This window comes from Mus musculus, chromosome 8 (genome assembly GCF_000001635.26).
Source record: "Mus musculus strain C57BL/6J chromosome 8, GRCm38.p6 C57BL/6J".
In the NCBI taxonomy this organism is placed as follows: Eukaryota; Metazoa; Chordata; class Mammalia; order Rodentia; family Muridae; genus Mus; species Mus musculus.
In genome coordinates this window covers 36,117,854-36,136,391 of record NC_000074.6, presented here as the reverse complement: position 1 = coordinate 36,136,391, position 18,538 = coordinate 36,117,854, and the positions used below count along the sequence as shown (strand labels likewise).

Here is an 18,538-nt window from a genome sequence, read left to right as displayed (position 1 = left end):
GTTAACAAGGGGCACCGCAGAATTGTTCCCGAATCACTTCCTGGCCCAGCAGAGGGGAAAGCCTGAAGTCACACAAAACTTATCAGTGATACGTAGCTCCCTTCAAGAGTAGACTTCCTGTATCCAACTGGGCATTATATACACACATAAAGATTTTCGTATTTTTGAAAGAAAAATGGGCCTGGGGAGATAGCTTAAGTGATAAAGAGATCCAAGTTTGAGCCCCATAACCCATGTCAAGAGAAACGTTTGCAATTCCACCATTAGTGTTGAGGAGGGGAGACAGGCAGATTTCTGAGGGCTTGCCCTTCTAGGCTACTTGGTCAGTTTCAGATCAATGAGACTGTTCCTTAAACCTTAAAGCCATCACCAGCAATAAAACATGGAGGATACTTGAGGTTGTTCTCTGACCTTTACACAAATGAGCACACATGTGCACATGCCTCTATCTGTGCAAGCAGGTATGGGAACCACAGTTGGTGAGAAGGCCCTACAGTAAGCTATAGACACCTCAGGGTCTTATAATCTCTCCAGGATGGATGTACTCATGCTACTTTGAAATGGATGTTAAGATGTGACCTTCTACATGGAACTGATTTTTCTAGCTGTCACTCCAGAGTGAGAGGGGACTGACCCTGACATGTCCTTGATTCTTTCTTGGAGAACCATTTCTTCAATGCTGCTCTGGGCAAAGAGCTTTTGGATGCTGCATTACCTAAGTCACTATCCACGGTAGCTGCTTTGGTCTGCTGCGCTCACCAAACCGAGAAGAAGACAAACATGCCCTGACAACTGAAACGCTCTCATAGTTCACAGGTAAACCATCTGTCAGGGAAAATCTACCTAAAAAAAACCCATGAATGGCTTTGGCCAATGGACAGAAAGACTCAAATTCAATGGCACACGAAGTTCTAGTTCTGCCACATCCTGGCTGTCTGCTGGTATTGGACCAAAGTCTCCAGATTCTGGCTTACAATGAAGAGCAGGGGATGCTGGGAAAATTTTGTGGGAACTAGGCAAGCTCTCTAACATTGAGCTAAATTCCCAGCTGAGTAACGCTGTGTGTGAACTGAGACAGAGGGTTCCAAATGCCATTTCCCAAGTGTTCCTTCCAGTCTTCACTCCCACGTAAAGCATACTCAGAGATAAATACCCAGCATCCCTTTAGTGCCTGTACTTCTGACAAGAGAAAGCTCCTCTGGAGGAAATCATCATCATGCTGGGTGAATCTCACAAAGCTGGGGGGGGGGAGGATGGGAGAGTGTGTAATAGTTTGGTATCTTTATATTTAGAAAGCAAAGTCTGTATTTCAATGGTTAGGGGAAAACAGGTTGCTCCCTCCTCAGAACAGAGGGCAAAGGTTCAAATTGTGGTAGCACGAGGTCTACCTTATGATAGAGTCTTCTCTTCTTGCTGGAGTTTAATAGGTACTTCCACTGTCTCTTCAGTCGGGAGAGCAGGGCTCACAGAGGAAGTGGTCAGCCCTGTTTTGAGCCACTCTTCTGTGTACCATTATCTGCCTGTAGCCAGGCTGGAGCAAGCACGAAGACAGAAGGCACAGTTCCTCCGGAGATCTCCAACTTCTGCACCTTTATGTTAGCCACTGCCCCAATTATAAAGCCAATTACATTGCACGCGTGCAGGCGTGCGTATGTGTGTGCACGCCGCGTGTAAACTTGCAATATTCTATGGATTGACACTTGCCAACCTAATGTAGCTGAGCAAAGGGCCACAAAGATTTGCCCGCTCTTTGGTTAGTATTTCTTAAGCACCTACTAAGTGTAACGCATTAGAAACAAATCAGACGTAGAATCCTCAACCCAGACCCTAGAGAAGTTTGATTCTCTCATTAGAGATGAGCAAAGAACAGCCAAACCACCTGTGTAGGCACCATCCATTTAGGAAGAGGCAGTCTGGGAGGTTTCTGCCAACAGATAGGAAGGCGAGGGGCTCGGGCGTTCTCCAGCTGCACAATTTTTCAGGAGAAGCTGTGGGGCTTCTCTTTTGATTCCAGAATCTGGAGCAGCTCAGAATCACATGGAAAAAGAAAGAGGCTGGGCGGGACTACTCTTTTTTTTTTTTTTAAAGGATGCCTTGCTTTTCCAGGAAGATAAATGTGGCTTGAAGTGGAAGCATGCTATTAGCATTTTGCAGCCGGATAGAAGATGTGGCATTGTTGAGGAGTCTCTCCAGACCACTCGATCATCCCGGAAAGCAACAATCAAGGCCACGGTGTGGTTTGCGTGGAGGGAAAGATGCAGGTTCTCAGTTTGAAAGACAGGTCCCTGGGGCCTCCTCTGCCAGCCAACAGCCCAGCTGGGCCTCTGAGATTGGGATCTTTCAACCCGGTGCTGGGACACACACCAGTGAGCATTTTCTTCTTAGGTAGTTAAACCAAAACCTCATTCAAATCACTTTTCATGTGCTGTTGGTAGAAGAGCAAGCTGGCAGGTTTTTTTGCTTTTTTGTTTTTTGTTTTTTTTTAAAGAGGACAAATTGATGATTACTTAAAATGCATCCAAATTTTAGTGCACCGATTTTACTTCTTTTAAGAATTCGTCTCATAGATAAGATATGTAAACCAAATCTCCCCCATGTGTGTCTCAGGATCCCTCTTTAATTTTCTAACAAAACAGCCTAATTATACACCGGCAAGAGAAAGATTTAACTGGTGGCTAACAATGAAAAAAAATAGAGAGAGCAGCTTTAAAAACAGAGGTATGCTAACGGTTCTGACTTGAAAGACTTCAAGTACAAAAGTGTAGACAACTGAATTTTATCACTTTGATTCTTAATGACAGGGGGAAAAAATGTTCAAAGTGGCAGTGAACACAAGACGAGGTGTCAGGAGAGAGGCTCCTGGCTGCAGACCTCTATACATTGTTTGCTCTTTAATCATGGGTACGGATGAGCTTACTGACGTCAGACCTTAAATGGTACACAACTGTAATGAAATACATTAATCGGAGCGTTTAAAGAAAACCGATTAAGATGGTACTTCTTTGCTGGCAGGGTAGCCTGGGATACTGGAGGTATTGAAACAGTATATTTTCCTCTGGAACAAACCTCTCTGCCTTAGCAACTTCTGGGACAGAATCCCCAACTCAGTTCTTGACGGGCTGGGAGCATATGCTATGCTGGGACAAGTTACTTATATAATGTATTGGACTGAACCTATGGATTCAAACCTAGAGATCTAATAAGCCTGTCTAATAAAACACACATTAAATTCAGGTAGACAGTTGTGAGTACGTTTTGCAGATCTCTTTGAAAACAACCTCTTTTTGTCGTATTTTTGATTGGAGATTGTCCAAGAGTGGAGCCAGTGCTGGCTGGAGGTCAGACTGTCAGTCACTCTAACTGCAGTCTAATCTTCCCGTCTCTCCTTGACAGGCCTTCCTATCCATCCCCACCCCCTTCCTCGCTTACTTTCCCCACAGCCCCTATTGCATGTGTGGAACTAGCCATGTGCCCTGTGAAGAAAGGGACTGGGCAGTTATTCTGGATCTTCAGCATCTGACATTGTACCCAGTGCTTAGTTTATAGCAAATAGCTATCAAATGGGTGGCAGAACATGTATATAAAGAGATTGGCAGAGCATGTATGTAAGCAGACCCCCACCCACCCACACATGTATGTATTTTTTTTAATTTACTGGCATTATTGTGGGGAAAATCAAGCCTATTAAAGCCATAGTATTTGGTTACATTCCTCTGACTCTGACTTCCTAGCTATAAAATGGTGACGTTCTGGCTCTTGTATTGGGTGAGGCTCTATGTCCAGGGCATGGTTAGAGCTCTCTGCTCTGTTCTGTTGCTGATGCTGGTGGCTTCCATTAAACAGAAAATTCTAACCTCTTTCTTTTGAATTACTCTGCTAAGTAAAAGATGGAAATGATCTTAATATGACATGAAGTCTGTTTTTATTTGTTATTTTGTGGTTGTTTTGAGTCCGGGACTCTAGTAGACTAGGCTGGCCCCGATTACCGCATTGCTGCAGATTCCTTAGCAGTCCTGATGCTCCTGCCTCCTCTTCCCAAGGGCGAGGACTGCAGGCCTGTCCCACCCTCCTCAGCTTTAGATGTGTATATTTCAAGGCAGCCACAAGGGTCCTCTGGCCATTCAGCCAATGATGTCCCATCATAACCACCCACCCATTCTCCACAACAGATCCACCCTAACGGTACCGTTTGTTCCTCCAGAACCACGCACCATCCAAACAACCGCTAAGCTGGCTTTGGCATTCTATACAGAAACTCTCTGCTTAACAAGCTGTGCCCTCAGACAAAATGTCATAACAGGTGCACTAGGAGAGTGATAAGCCCTAATAAAGGTATAAAGTGGGACAAGCTTACAATGATATCAAAATACCATTTTGTTACCTTAAAACTTGGATAAATTCCTACTTTAAAAATGTAACAGGTTTGAGCTATACTCTTGTGGGGAGTTGGTTGAGACAGGGTTTCTCTGCATAGCCTTGGCTGTCTGGAACTAGCACTGTAGACCAGGCTGGCCTTGAACTTGGAGACCAGCCTGCTTTGAGTGTTAGATTAAAGGCCCGTGCCACCGCCAGGCCTTATATTTTTATACAATATAAATGTTTCTTTTGCTATTAAACCCAGACAGCAGATAGATCTCTAATTTTGGCCATCGACCTTGATAAATTCCTAGCAAATTTACATAAACCAAGGTGGTGGCAGGCTCTGGAATGTTTTTTTTTTTCCCCTCAACTTAGGCTGCACCACAGATGCGAACCACCCAGAAAATGGGCACTATCTCACCAGTGAGTTCTTGCTACGGATAAATGTATTACCCAATGATTTCTTTTGACCAGTGAGGCTGATGCTAATTCTCATTTCACATAACTTCAGCTTGAATGGAGAGCTCGGCCCTTCTGATTCACAGCCTCAGTGCCTGTTGTGTCAAAAAGTCAAGAGGCTCAAGCATTTCAGTTACACGCTAAAAGCAGACAAGAACTTGTGGGCCTGTAATATGAATGTTCTGTAAGAGTCTGAAAGCATCAGGCTGTGGTGATGCACGCCTTTAATCCCAGCACTCAGGAGGCTGAGGTAGGCACAGGCTGTGGTGATGCATGCCTTTAATCCCAGCACTCAGGAGGCTGAGGTAGGCAGATCTGTGAGTGCCAGGCCAGCCTGGTCTACAGTTCCAGGAACCAATCCAAACCAAACCAAATCAAACCAAACCAAAGAGCCCAGAAGCAAGTAGACCTGATATCTACGGTGGGAAGCCAAAGGAAGAATTTTTCTTGTCAATTTCAAAAGCTAGGCAGAGAGAGAGAGAGAGAGAGAGAGAGAGAGAGCGCAAGTGTGCTGGTTTACAAAGGGTCAACACACCTTCTTGACAAGTAGAACCTAAATTTTGAGGTTCTTATCCACTGGAGAGTTGATATGTGCATGACAAACACGAAAATAAATTCATTTTGATATATGTTATTCAGAAAGTAATATGAGAAAATACCTTTATTAGGTGCCACCGCTGTCCTCACAAGGTGCAGGTGGCTCTCTTGTGTGTATCTCTGCACACAGCCCTGAATGCCTTGCACTATGAAGCCCAGCTCCCCAGTAAAGGGTGCCCATTTCCCCTCACCTGCACCCAGAATAGCAGCTCTGGTGGCTTCCCTTTTCTCAGCGCGCACCGCTCCCCCGTGCCTTTCGCTCTCCTTGTCTCAGTACCCAGGGACATTCTTTGCTCCTCCCCTCCCTCATCCTCATGTTTGATCACACTGCAGACAGGAGCCGAACTTTCCATCTTCTCAAAATCGAGCTTCAGAATCGCTGTGCCTCAATTCTATAAGCTCTGTACTCTGAGGCAATCTGATTTTTCCGGTCTTCCCCACATCCACCCATGTGTCAGGCAAGTTTTAACCTTATCTTTCCCAGCTCTGAGAACAGACATTGTGGTTTCCCCTGAGGCACTTTAGTCTGCCTGTTTCTGTGGTGGCTGAGGGAGAGGTGCATTGTATGTGCTTAAAACTCTTAAAACTGACCATGGCCCCGAAGAGAGAGAACCGGAGCTGGACAGACTGCATGGGGGCATGGCTCAGGGACCCAGGCTTTCAGCAAATAAGTCGCCTCAGTGAAATTTCACACAGTGGCATGGGAAAGGAAGGAGATAGGAGTCCAGAAGAGCTGCAGAAAAAGACAATCTTGTCTTTGCTACAGTTCCTCCAAATCACGACGAATACATTTCCTGTTTTTGAGTGACAGCTAGCAGAGCTTCTCATTAGAAAACATATAACCCACATTCGCTGGCAGAAATGTGTTGTGGGGTCCTTTACTCCAAAAATGTTCCTTGAGAGAAAGTACTTCCATAAAATGAGAAAGTCACGCCAGCGCGGGTGTAACCCTATCATACCAAGGCAGCCAAGGACAAGAGCCGGAGAGGAAACACACAGAGCATGCCCAAGCGGTGACCACCAAAATCCACAAGTGCACAAAACCCCAAGCTCCTTTTGGTGAGCCTGCCCAACAGGACATATCCGCATATTACACTTCAATGGTTAATATGGCATAAGAGTGGGCAATGGCCTTACAAAGCCTTCATGTTTTAATGAACAAACATTTATGCAAAGACTATTATATACCTGTACGTATGCATGTGAATGCATATAAATGAAACAACAAGACATCTGAGGTTCCAGGGAGTCTGGTGGACAGAAAGAACTATATATAGCTGACTTGTTAATCAGAGAACCAGGAGCCTTCCAACATGCTGTGTGTGTGTATGTGTGTGTGTGTGTGTGTGTGTGTGTGTGTGTGTTCATACACATGTATCGGCCTGAGGTTAACATCATGTGTCTTCCTCAATCTTATCTGCATCTTATTTTTTTTGAGAAAAGGTTTCCAAAATGAACTTGCAGCTTACGGAGTCAAACTGCAGGAATCCTCTAATCTTGGCATCTCTGGGGCCCAGTGCTAAGAATCTAAATTCAGGCCTGCATGCTTACAGAACAAGCACTTCATCAGTAGCTCCATCTGGTCAACCCTCAACATGTCTTTGGTTGTAGCCTCCTCCTGCCCTGCAACCAAGGCTGTACCCTTCTAATTACGGAGGGTGATATAATAAGGTAGCTTGCCACGAGGGAATAAACTTGGGTAGGATCTACTTCCTGACAAAGCGGCACCAGCACAGAAAGCCTAGCTCTGGCTTCCCAAATGCTGGTGACCATTAGAATCTGTAACACATAAGCATGTCTGTCAGGGGTTGTTACCTCCATCGCTGCAGGGCCTGGAGTCCGAGGCTAGGCTATCTGTGGAGCCCGTGGTGAAGCTGACGTGGGCCCCTCTGAAGGACGGGCTGAGGCTTTCTGCAGAACTCTGGCTCACTTTTTCCAAGTCAGAACTGCTCTTGTTCATTTTTAACAGGTGCCTGGAGAGGGAACAGACAATGGACAGGGTTCAGTTGGTTTCCATTCAGAGACCCAACGATGGATCATAGACCTCCCATGCTCTTAAATGATGGCTAGCACCAGGACATTATAAAAAAATAATTTGGGGGGAGCAAGGATAGGGGTTCTTATGAAATCTTATGTACACAAATGATAAGTATTTCCTGAGAGGGGCTCAAGGAAAAGAGTCAATGAATTGAGACAAGCACCAAAGTCCCACTGTGAGAGGAACTGCCTTTACATCTGATCCTATCTGCCATTTATGTCATCTACTGTATTCGGTAAAATGTGACTAAAAAGAAAAAAAAAAGGAAACAGAATCATCCAGTCCCCTTTCCAGTGACAGACAGAGACTGTATAAAGAGCTGCAGAAATTGAATGTATTTTTTTTTTACAAGCCCTGGACTGAATAGCAAACTAGAGCTGAAAACACAGGTGTTCATTTTTTTTGCCCACTACCCCAGCACCATGCCTTCAGTGTCCTAAATTGAACCTTGGACCCAAGAAAATGCCTATTTAAGATTTATCTAGACTTCTAGTGATCTTAAATAGAATTAAATTAATCCTTAATTAAGCCAAAACCACCTGTGAAATGGTTTGTTCTGTTCCTCGGAGAGAATTGCCATCATCTAAGAGATGTGAGCACCAACTGTGAGCACAAAGCCCTGGCCTCAGGGCAGTGTCGCAATACCTGGTAGATTGTCCAGGTCATGGGTCTTCTTCCTTCCCCCCTTTTAAGAGCCACATGAGCATTCACTTGTCACGTGACATGTCTTCGTGAAATAAGACAGAGCCACAGTCAGTCCTCATCGTTCTCTGTTGGTGATAGCCCCCATTTGCCTGAAAAGACTCTCCTTGATGGATCCAAATCATCATGGTCTGGAACCTTTCCCACGTCAAGTTGGTTTTCTCAAGTATTCAGTCACCACGATGGAACTCAAATACAAATGTCTTTCTCAGAAGTCACAAGGTGAAGCTTTGAGAAGGACAACTCAGTGAAGGACAGAAGCTGCCTCGAAAGCAATCCTGCTCCAAGGTGTTGCCTAGATTTTCCCAGTCCCCAGACTTAGGCAGTCAGGGGCTAGGGAGATAGTTTGGTGGGTAAGTGTACTTGGTCTATAGGCATGAGTTATTAAGCTCAAATTCTCATTACCTACACCCTCCTCAGACTCTGCATGAGTATATAGGCACATGTACCTGCACACACACAGACACACACACACACACACACACACACAGAAACACACACACACACACTCACACACACACACACAGACACACAGACACACACTCACACACACTCACACACACACACACACTCACACACACACACTCACACACACACAGACAGACACACACTCACAGACACACACACAAGTATTCGTAATCTGAAAGAAAATGGAGCTCTTGTGTTCTAGACAGATCTCTGTAAGGAAGCAGGACCAAGGGTGCTGCTACAATACAAAGCAGGATGAAGGATGCTTCAATAGGAAGCAGGACCAACAATGATGCTGCAACACAAATCAGGTCCAAGAGTGCATCAACACCAGACATGAGCGTGTTGTGGGCTCTGGCAGGCACTTTTATTCACAAAAATTTACGTATGATAAAATTGCTTACATAAATTTATCACTCATTGCTGAGTTTTATTACTATGCAACTTAGGGATTTCATATTTATATTCATTTAAAGTATAGCCTACAACTTCTCTTTCCTCTCTTTTTGTAAAAGCTAAGTTAGGAGTACAAAGTGAATTGAGTCCTTTTTTCTTTTTTAATTATCTGATGTCACTTTTATAATAGTAACATTAATAAAGAGTGAGCTCTGATAATCACGGAACCGAGATATGATGAAAATGTTTCTGACCTTGGGTAAGTAGGTAGGACTTAAATAAGAAAAGTAAAATAAATGTAGATGAAAGTTTGGATAATTTTCAGTGAAAAAAGTTTAAAATATCAACCTCCGTGATGGAAGGCACCACACAGTGAAAACGTGAATCCCAAGGTGAAAAAGCTACAGCTCTGCAACCCCCACACCCCATAAAAATTGCATCCAGACTGTCCTAAGAAGGGCAAGGAAAAACACCAATGACCGTATTTTTTGAAAGGCAATTGAGGATTGCAGAAGGGCTCAGAGGGGAAAGGCGAGCACACCCAAGCCTGAAGGCCTAAGTTGGATTCCAGGAACTCACAAGATAGAGGGACCGACTCCCAAAACTTGTCCTTTGTCCTCCAAACATGTGCAATGAAGAACACACACCCATACACTTGTATACAACATGTTTAAAAACATCTTAAGGCAAGATAAACAAACAATTCATAAAAGAAAACCCAAGAAGTCACTCAACACACAAAAAGAGGGTCAAACTCACCAAGAAAAAAAAGACTGTAAACAAAACAAGCTCTCACTTTAGCCAGGAAGACTAGCAATAACAGGTGTTGTTTAAAGATGTAGGAGAATGGGAATTTGCTTGCTCTGTTTGTAGGACCATAGATTAGTGTACACACACATACACACACACTACCACCACCACTGCTTCAATGTATCCTGAAAATTTAATCCAGGGTCCATCTTAAGGCCTACTGATTAAAGTAGTTATAAATCCAGTTATGAAAGGCTAATTATTAAAATCACTAGCAGGTGGCTAAATCATCCTAGTGGACAAAAAAGTTTTCTTGGCCAAATAGTTCAGTTCATCCAAGTAGAAATAACCAGAAAATATACACAATGAGCCCTGGTGAACGTTTGTTTGGAGGGCACGTTTATGTGTGTTTGGTGAAATAGTAAATAGTTTCTGTGTGGGCCTTGGTTTTTACAAAGCTAGTCTAGAAATCAGATCAACAGATGGTTTTCCTTGAACCACAAGTCAGTGAGGGCTTGAGGCTTCGTGACCATCTGAACAGTTACTGCCCAACTCTGCTGCAGTGGTGGGGAACGAGCCACAGCCATGAAAATGACTGGCCATGTCTTCCTATACAACTTTCTTCCTAGGAGGCAACAGCAACTGACTCCTGTTCTCTCTAGAGGAGACTTCTCCAGCTAGACACATCATGCCAACTATACGTGTAACTTGAATTTTTCTAGTTGTTACATTTAAAAACATAAAAGGCCCATGCTACTGAGTTTAGTATTGTACTTCAGCGTAACAAACCAAATGATTGTCATTTCAACAGGTAATCAAATGTTTTTCTGTTGACATGGAATTGTATACCTCTGGCCTGGCACTTGCTATATGGCTCAGATTGGCATCTCACCTTTGTCAGTCCTCCTACCTCAGCCTCTCAAGTGCTGAAGCTGCAGGTATGCCACCACTATATCCAGTTAGGACAAAAAATAATAATAATGAGCTACTTTACTTTTTTTTCATCCCAAGTCTATAAAATCTTCCATGTATTTTATATTGACAGCACACTGGGCAGAGATGCTAACTGCACTTTAAACTAGAGCCACGGTCCTGTAGAATGTACAGAGAAACTCATTCATGTACAAGGATGTTTAGGCAGACCAGAACTCTCCATCCATTAAGGAACACATACATTTCGGTACAGTCTTCTAATGGAACAAAACACGGATGCCAAAGATGTGAACAGGATGATCTTAGGATGCTAAAGATTAAAAGCAGTTTATATCAAGGCTCAGGTACAATGTGGTACCAGTTACAGGCATCTTCAAAGCCCATTATAATAGACTTATACTTCAAAGTCATCGAAGAGAGTGGGATGATGCTCACTGGCTTTAGAGAGTAACGGCGCACTGGGTGGAATGGAAAGCTGAATCAAGGATGGATAGAGAGGACTCTTCCACAGGATCAGTCAGGTTTGACTAAGATAAACCTAGGACTGAGGGAGTAGGTCAGATAGTGGGCTTCACCACCTCCAGGTTCCAGATTCCAACCCGACACCACGTAAGTAAATAAAACACACAAACAAACTAAAAACAACAATGAAATGTTAATATATGAAAAAAAAAATCTCAGGGAAGATACACGAGTACCCGTTTAATTATTATGAGAATTTCATTGTCAGCTTGAAATCTTTGATGCCTGGAAAACAAATACTTCTCGTGCAAGTGGAGGGGACCCCACGACAGCGTGGATGGAAGGAAGAGCTTGGTATGACCTGGAGGGACATCATCACTTCCCCAAGGAAGCCACAGGCTCTGTGATAATTGCTTCCCCCTCGAGAGAATCAGTGCATGGAAAGCCGTGCTTGTTAGATCTGGGCTGAGGTTGGGTGTTAGTCCTTCTGAATCCTGCCCATGTAAGGGAGAAGTCACCTCTTTAGAGTCTCAGTCTATAGACACACGGCACATTGTTATTGCTGTTGTTGTTATTCACATGCACACCCATGCACAGAAAACAGAGGTACCCAAGAGGAGACTGGATAAAAGTTCATAGCTGAGGCAGAGGTAGAATCTGTGGCTTCTTGAAACTAGCCTGCTGTTTCCCTGTCTTTAATTCTCAGGAACTTCAGGTTCCAATCAGTAATTCAAATTCAAGAGGCCTCAGGAGTGCTTCAGTATAAATGGGGACATACTTCCTGATATACCTCTCTCTTCTCTCTCTCTCTCTCTCTTTCTCTCTCTCTCTCTCCACACACACACACACACACACACACACACACACACACACACACACACACACACACAGTAAAATGTTAGGATTGGCAGGGATGCCACCCCATGATAAAGCACTTGCCCACATATATGAAGCCCTGGGTTTCATGCCCACAGCTGCAAATAAGCTCTCAAGAGATGTACAGAGGATCAGGAAGTTGAACAGTGGTGTGTAGCAATGGAGGATAGGGAATTGGGGGTGGCAACCAGAAAGTCCCAGATGCCAGGAAAGCAAGAGCCTCCCAGGACCTCACGGGGGTGACATTAGCTGAAATACCCCACAAAGGCGAAAGAGAACCTGTTGAGACCATATCCAGAGGTAACACATGGTCTCCCGGGTTGAGGGATGAGGCCACCCATCCATCTCCAAAATTTTAACCCAGAATTGCTCCTGTCTAAAGGAAATACAGTGACAAAGAGTGGAGCAGGGACTGAAGGAAAGGTCATCCAGAGGCTGCCCCACCTAGGGATCCATCCCACATGCAGACACCAAACCCAGACACTATTTTGGATGCCAAGAAGTGCTTGCTGACAAGAGCTGTCTCCTGAGAGGCTCTGCCAGATCCTGACCAATACAGATGTGGATGCTCACAATCATCCATTGGACTGAGCACAGGAACCCTAAGGGAGGAGTGAGGGGAAGGACTAAAGGAGCTGAAGGGGCCTTTTCTGGCATCAATGGGAGGGGAGGCCCTTGATTCTGTAAGGGCTTGATCCCCCAGTGTAGAGGAACGCTAGGGCGGTGAGGACGGAGTGGGTAGGTGGATGAGGGAGCATCTCATAGGAGCAGGGTAAGGGGGGAATGGGATAGGAGGTTTGCAGAGGGGAAACTGGGAAAAGGGATAGCATTTGAAATGTAAATAAATGAAATATCCAATCAAAACAAACAAACAAACAAACAAACAAACAAACAAAACCAAAAAAAGAGCATCCAACTCCCAGAAGCGATGGTGCTCCCAGAAGAGCATCAACAGCTGGCACCCTGGGAACCTGGGCCACCTGACCTCTTTGAAGATTGCCACTTTAATCAGGGGATGAGCCAAACCACATCACATTTTAAAATGAAAGGCAAGCTTGCCATCAAAGCCCAGTCTTACAATCAAGACGGTTTTGATTCTTCGGTCTGTGTGTGCAACAGACTTCTTAAGACTCTCTGAGAAAAAAAATAAAAAGCTTAAAATCCCAAAGGTAGCTTGTGAGCCTCAGCAGAGTGTTCTGTCAGATGTAAGGCCAAGCGCCAACAGGCGTGGGTTAACCATGTATAACAAGGCTCCACTAATAACGATAATTTGATTTGTTTTGATTTTGATTCCCCAAGCTGGTGCAAACCCTCTATCAAATGAAATCTGTCGTCCCATGACTTAAGGAAGTAACTTCAATGGACAAAACCCACATACACTAGTCTTTCCTCTTCGGTGGGGGAAATAAGCCCCATGATGTCTGCTCCGTGCTGTGACACACGACCTATTCTTGCTCAGACTTCCTTTCCCAACTCCCTCTGTCCATTGTGTGCAAGGTCACGGCAGATCTGTGTAGAAACGCAGAACTCGGTGGCACGGCACCCAACCACATCTCACTCTGCAGCTGCTACCGGGTGCTTTCAGAATGGCTTTTCCCTCCATTGTCCCGAGAGAGCGAAGTTTTGTAAGAGTGATCTCTACACTACGCTGGGAGAAAGCTTAAAAAAAAAATCAGCCGGAAGAGCCATCTGCCAGACTTCCTCATTCATGGGGACAGGCCTCATCTAAAAATACCCTCAGAGTCTCCGGAATGAGAGCTTTCAGAATGGCTGCAATCCTTCACGGAGGCCATGTGCCAGTGTGTGGCATGAGGCCGTATCTTCAGCTTCATATTGCCGCCCCTGGTGACAGCACAGTACACAGTGTGACTGAGGAAGCGAACTCATTCTCCCAGCTGGATTTAGTTTACTTCCTACACACTTAGCCAAGAGCTTCCTGCCTCCGTAGCTACACATTTGAAAAGACAAATAAGCCCTGTATTGGCGTTTGAAGCAAACTCCTTTAATTTTGACAAACACACCACCAAATGGCTAGAATAGATCACATCTCCCTTTAAGTTTAGTGATAACATGTCAAAGACCTAATGAGAGAACTTATAAAAGACTAACATTCCTGTCCCAGAAGTAGAAGCCTCTTAAACATTTCTGCGCACCTTTCAAAACCACTCAGCATTGGCTTCAGATTCGAGCCATCGGCTAATGCCTCAATGACCAGTGAACACACAGCTCTTACCATGCTAACCCCCAGCCGGAGATGTGATCCTCATCAGGGTGGCCTGGCAAGCCCCGGGACAGGCCGGCCAGTGACTTCAAGCCAGCCAGTGACTTCAGGTAGCATGGAGCTCCAGCTGTGGTCCAGAGTGCGTTCTTCTACTGCTGTGAGTCCCCAGCTCCCAGCTCCGCTTCCCTTAGTTCCTCTCTGACTTTTCTATAAAATGCACTTCCTGAGGGAGCACAGGAAAGCAGGGACGGCTCTGCCTCTGACCCGCGCCTTTAATCACCAATTGTCTTTTTTGGCCGGCTCTAAAAATACATTACGTTTCTCTACTTACTTTCTAGTACTAAGGCCCCCCCCTCTCTGAAAATTAATTAAGTCATTCAGATTTGCTTGGTAGATAGAAACACCCCTTTTGGAGTTTCTTTCAGATGTCCGAGTTAATTGCAACACATTCTCCTTGCTGTCTATCTGCAGTAGCATTTCTAAGATCCCTGACAACACACACACACACACACACACACACACACACACGTTGCCTGCTCTGTGCTGGGTGTTGCTGGAGGATGCAACCATGAATGGGATCGGCATAACCCCTGTGCTTCGACAAACCTGCAAATGGTAGGAAAATATTTCTCAAGCTATTTTAGGGAGAACACAAGCCACGTCGTTACGTTAGAACGTCTTGCAATTCTGGCTCAGACTCTTTCTAGAACAATGTTATCATTGCGACAGCTGAATGCAGACTCCTACACCGAGTGCCCACAGGGATTCTTTATCTTGCTTGCCATATTTCTGTCACTTGCACGGGACAGAAGAACAAATCACAGGCTTTCTTTGGCATGCTCATTTTGAAATATTCTCCTCTAATATCTACAAACACATTAGAAAACACCAGAGGGTAGAAGTCGGGTAGGCTGGTATATGTCTATAACCCCATGCTGGGCAGTGGCAAATGGAAGCAGGTGGATTCCAGAGCTTGAAGACCACCTAACTCAGTGGTTTTCTCTGTAGGTCACAACCCCCCTCGGGGCATATCAGATATTTACATTATGATTCATGACGGCAGCAAAATTATAGTTATGAATTAGCAACCTAATAGTTTTATGGTGGGGGGGTCACCACAACATAAGGAGTAATATATAAACTAAGTAATGTATTAACGGATTGCAGCCTTAGGAAGGTTGAGAACCACTGATCTAGGCGAATGGTTAAGCCAGTGCTTCTATTGAGAGATGCCCCCTGACCCGCTAACGTAGATAAACACTTGATCCTCAGAGGGTGAAGCGGTTTGGAAAGGTTTAGAAGGTGTGGCCTTGTTTGCAGAAGTATGTCACTGGAGGCAGGCCATTTCCAGTTAGCTTTCTCTGCTGCATGCTTGTGCTTCGAGATAAGAGTCCTCCACTGCCCACTCCTGCCATCACGCCTGTGGCCCGCTGCCCCATGCTTCCAAACCAGCCACTATGGACTCTACCCTTATGGGACCGTAAGCTAAAATAAATCCCTTTTTTCTCTAGGTTGCCTTGGTCATGGTGTTTTAACATAACAACAGACATGTAACTAATGCAGCTAGGCCCCAGGTTCAGTAAGAAACTCTGACTCGAAGTAATAATAATTAATAATAATAGTAGTAGTAATAATAATAATAATAATAAAGTAATAGAGGAAGGTTCCCAGTACTGACCCCTGGTCTGCACAATGCACTCCCCATCTCCATCTAACCACACCCTCACAATACAACCCTCCCCACCTACACACACACACACACACACACACACACATACACACACACCTATACAAAGAGGTACACCATTTTGGTCAATATACTACCCCTTCCCCTTATAGATTCATTTTTCAAATGAAATTCATCTTCTCCTGGTCACCAAAGTGCCCAGCACTTCCTTCCTTTCTCCCTGTCCAGGCAGAGAGGAATGCTTTCCTTTCTCCTTCAAGCCTTCCACCCTTAGGTGTGCACTGGCTCCCCTTACTTACAACCCCCTGCCCCACATTCCAGTCTTCAGGCAGCCCCTCTCTCTGGAACTCACATGGAACTGTGGGAATCACCTGGCTGGCCATATCTGCATAAACCTGGTTAGATTATTTTAATTGTTTCATGTAAAACAAGCTTTTTTCTACACCCAAACCAGACCCTGGTTGCAGGGCTAAGTCATAGGCAGGGCATGCTGGAACACAGAGTAAATATCTTGATTCAGTTTATCTGCCTCTGTTTCAATATCTCCCTGGCATCTGGGAGAAGACACCCTCTCCTTAAGACAGAATTATCCTTGGTGGCAAAACATGCCGGAGGCTGAAATGCCAGGCAACTCTTGATTGAAGGAGGGAAACTTTCTCTTATCTACAAAATGCAATAGTCTTAAAATAGCCTGCATTTCAATACATTGTATAGTCTTTTTCCTCAAAAAATTAGCAATTAGGCTGGTAACAAATGTAAAAAGAATCTGTTACTGTCTTTGGTGCATTAAAAAACAAAACACCAGGGTCTTGAGTATTCCAAGCTAGCTCTAAAAGCTACCTAACTGACGTTGGCCTTGAGCTTTTGATTATCTCCCCATTCGTGCTGCTTGGTGAAGATGTTCTAAGAGTTATTTTGAAAGTGCCAAGGACTGAAAGGTACTCAAAGGACCGGGCTGCTTTGGGGGTACCTTTCACACTCACTTATTTGCATGTATAAGTATAGAAAATTGGTTTCATCCGTGGTCAGATGACATCCGCACAATGCAGCCTTGTTCATTTGCATGTGGAACGAATGCCCTCGCTATTCTCAAGAGACGTTACAACCTTACAGCCTCATTTTAAAAGTAAGAACGAATCTTTTAAAAATGTGGAAGGAAAGCCATAATTGATTCAAGAGAATCAGTAATAGCGTAAAATGTATATTTAATCTTTGCTCTAGTTTCCTTACCACCAGACTCCTGAAATTTAGACTCCAAAATGCTAAGTATCTTTTTATAGACTGGTGAGTCGGCTGATGGCTGACTGCACCTCGAGGAGTTGTACGATGGAAGTTGGATGCAGGGAGAATGACCACGTCAGGAATAAGGAGTTGGACTTTTAGCCCATCTCCAAAGCTCCGGAGGGTGGAGAGGGGCTGAAGGTTAAATTAATCACTAATAGGGAAGGCTTTAATCAACTGTGTCTGCACCATAAAATCCTCTATCTATAAACCCCAGGGATGGAGCGTAAGGAGCGTCTGGAGGCCTGAACACATCTATTTCCTGGGAATGGTACATCAAAATGGACACAGAAACTCTGCACCCTGGCCATGTCCTTTGGCCTATTTATCATTCCTCCTGCTTTCCATCAGTAGCCTTTGGGAGCTCTTTATAATAAACCTGTAAACGGATCTATTTCTAGAGTTGCTTTAACATATCAATGGAGCCCAAGGAAGGAATTATGGGAGCCCAGTCGGAAGCTCAAGTAAATAGCCAGGGGCTTGTCATCAGGATCTGAATGAGGGTGGAGGCAATCAGGGACTAAGACCTTAAGCTGTGGGACATTGCATTGTCCCCAGACAGAAGGTGACAGGACAGGATGAATGAGGGGACAGTGTTTTGTGCATAACCAACTGCATGATGTTTATAGACAGGCCTTGTGTGTTTGACCACAGAAGTCTTTGTGTATTGCTGAGTGAGTGTATTGGATGAAGCACCACTGGTTGTTCTAGTTATTATACTTTGCATCTGGGTCATCACCCACAGACTCAATGTGTCTCCATATAAATCCATATGCTGAGGGTCCTCCAGCAAATCCATGTCCACTGATGGCACCTTTAAGAACAGAGTGGACTTTAGGGCTCTGACGTCACTGATGTGCAAACCCACTGTGGGTCCATCACCTGACACATTACTATGAGACAGTGCAAAGTTTAGGGGACAGAGTCTCTTCCTCACTACCAGGAGCTCAGGCTCAAAGTTAAGATGCTAGCTGGATCCTCTAAGTACACAGGTTCCAGCTACAGTCTGGAAAGTCTGCTCTATACTTCTGTTCACCTGAGAGCGGTGGTTGGGGAAAGGAGACAAATACAGTTAAACACTAAGCAACTGCCGGTCACAGAAGGCTTGTCCCATGACCTGCCCTGCACATAGACAGGGCCCTTAGGAGAACAGCTTTCCAAGCAACTGATTAACCTCCTGAATGGATTTCCGAGTCACCTCAAAGGGCACTAGTGTGGTAGCTTAGCCCGAGCAGTGGGTTTCCCAAGATTGCTGGCTGTGTCCTGGAAAAAAATGTGCTTAATTTCCCTGTTTCAGCTTTCCATTTAT

At 44.7% G+C, this 18,538-nt stretch overlaps 1 protein-coding gene across 2 annotated transcripts in view; it reads right to left on the bottom strand.

Annotated features, from left to right (window-relative positions):
• The window catches only part of Prag1 (PEAK1 related kinase activating pseudokinase 1), a 52,961-nt gene that overhangs the window by 11,396 nt on the left and 23,027 nt on the right, over positions 1-18,538 (bottom strand). For both annotated transcript variants that reach the window (XM_011242137.2, NM_172911.3), the window contains exon 4: positions 7,231-7,388. In XM_011242137.2, the coding sequence (XP_011240439.1) occupies positions 7,231-7,388 (158 nt within the window). The remainder of the gene's footprint in view (positions 1-7,230; positions 7,389-18,538) is intronic.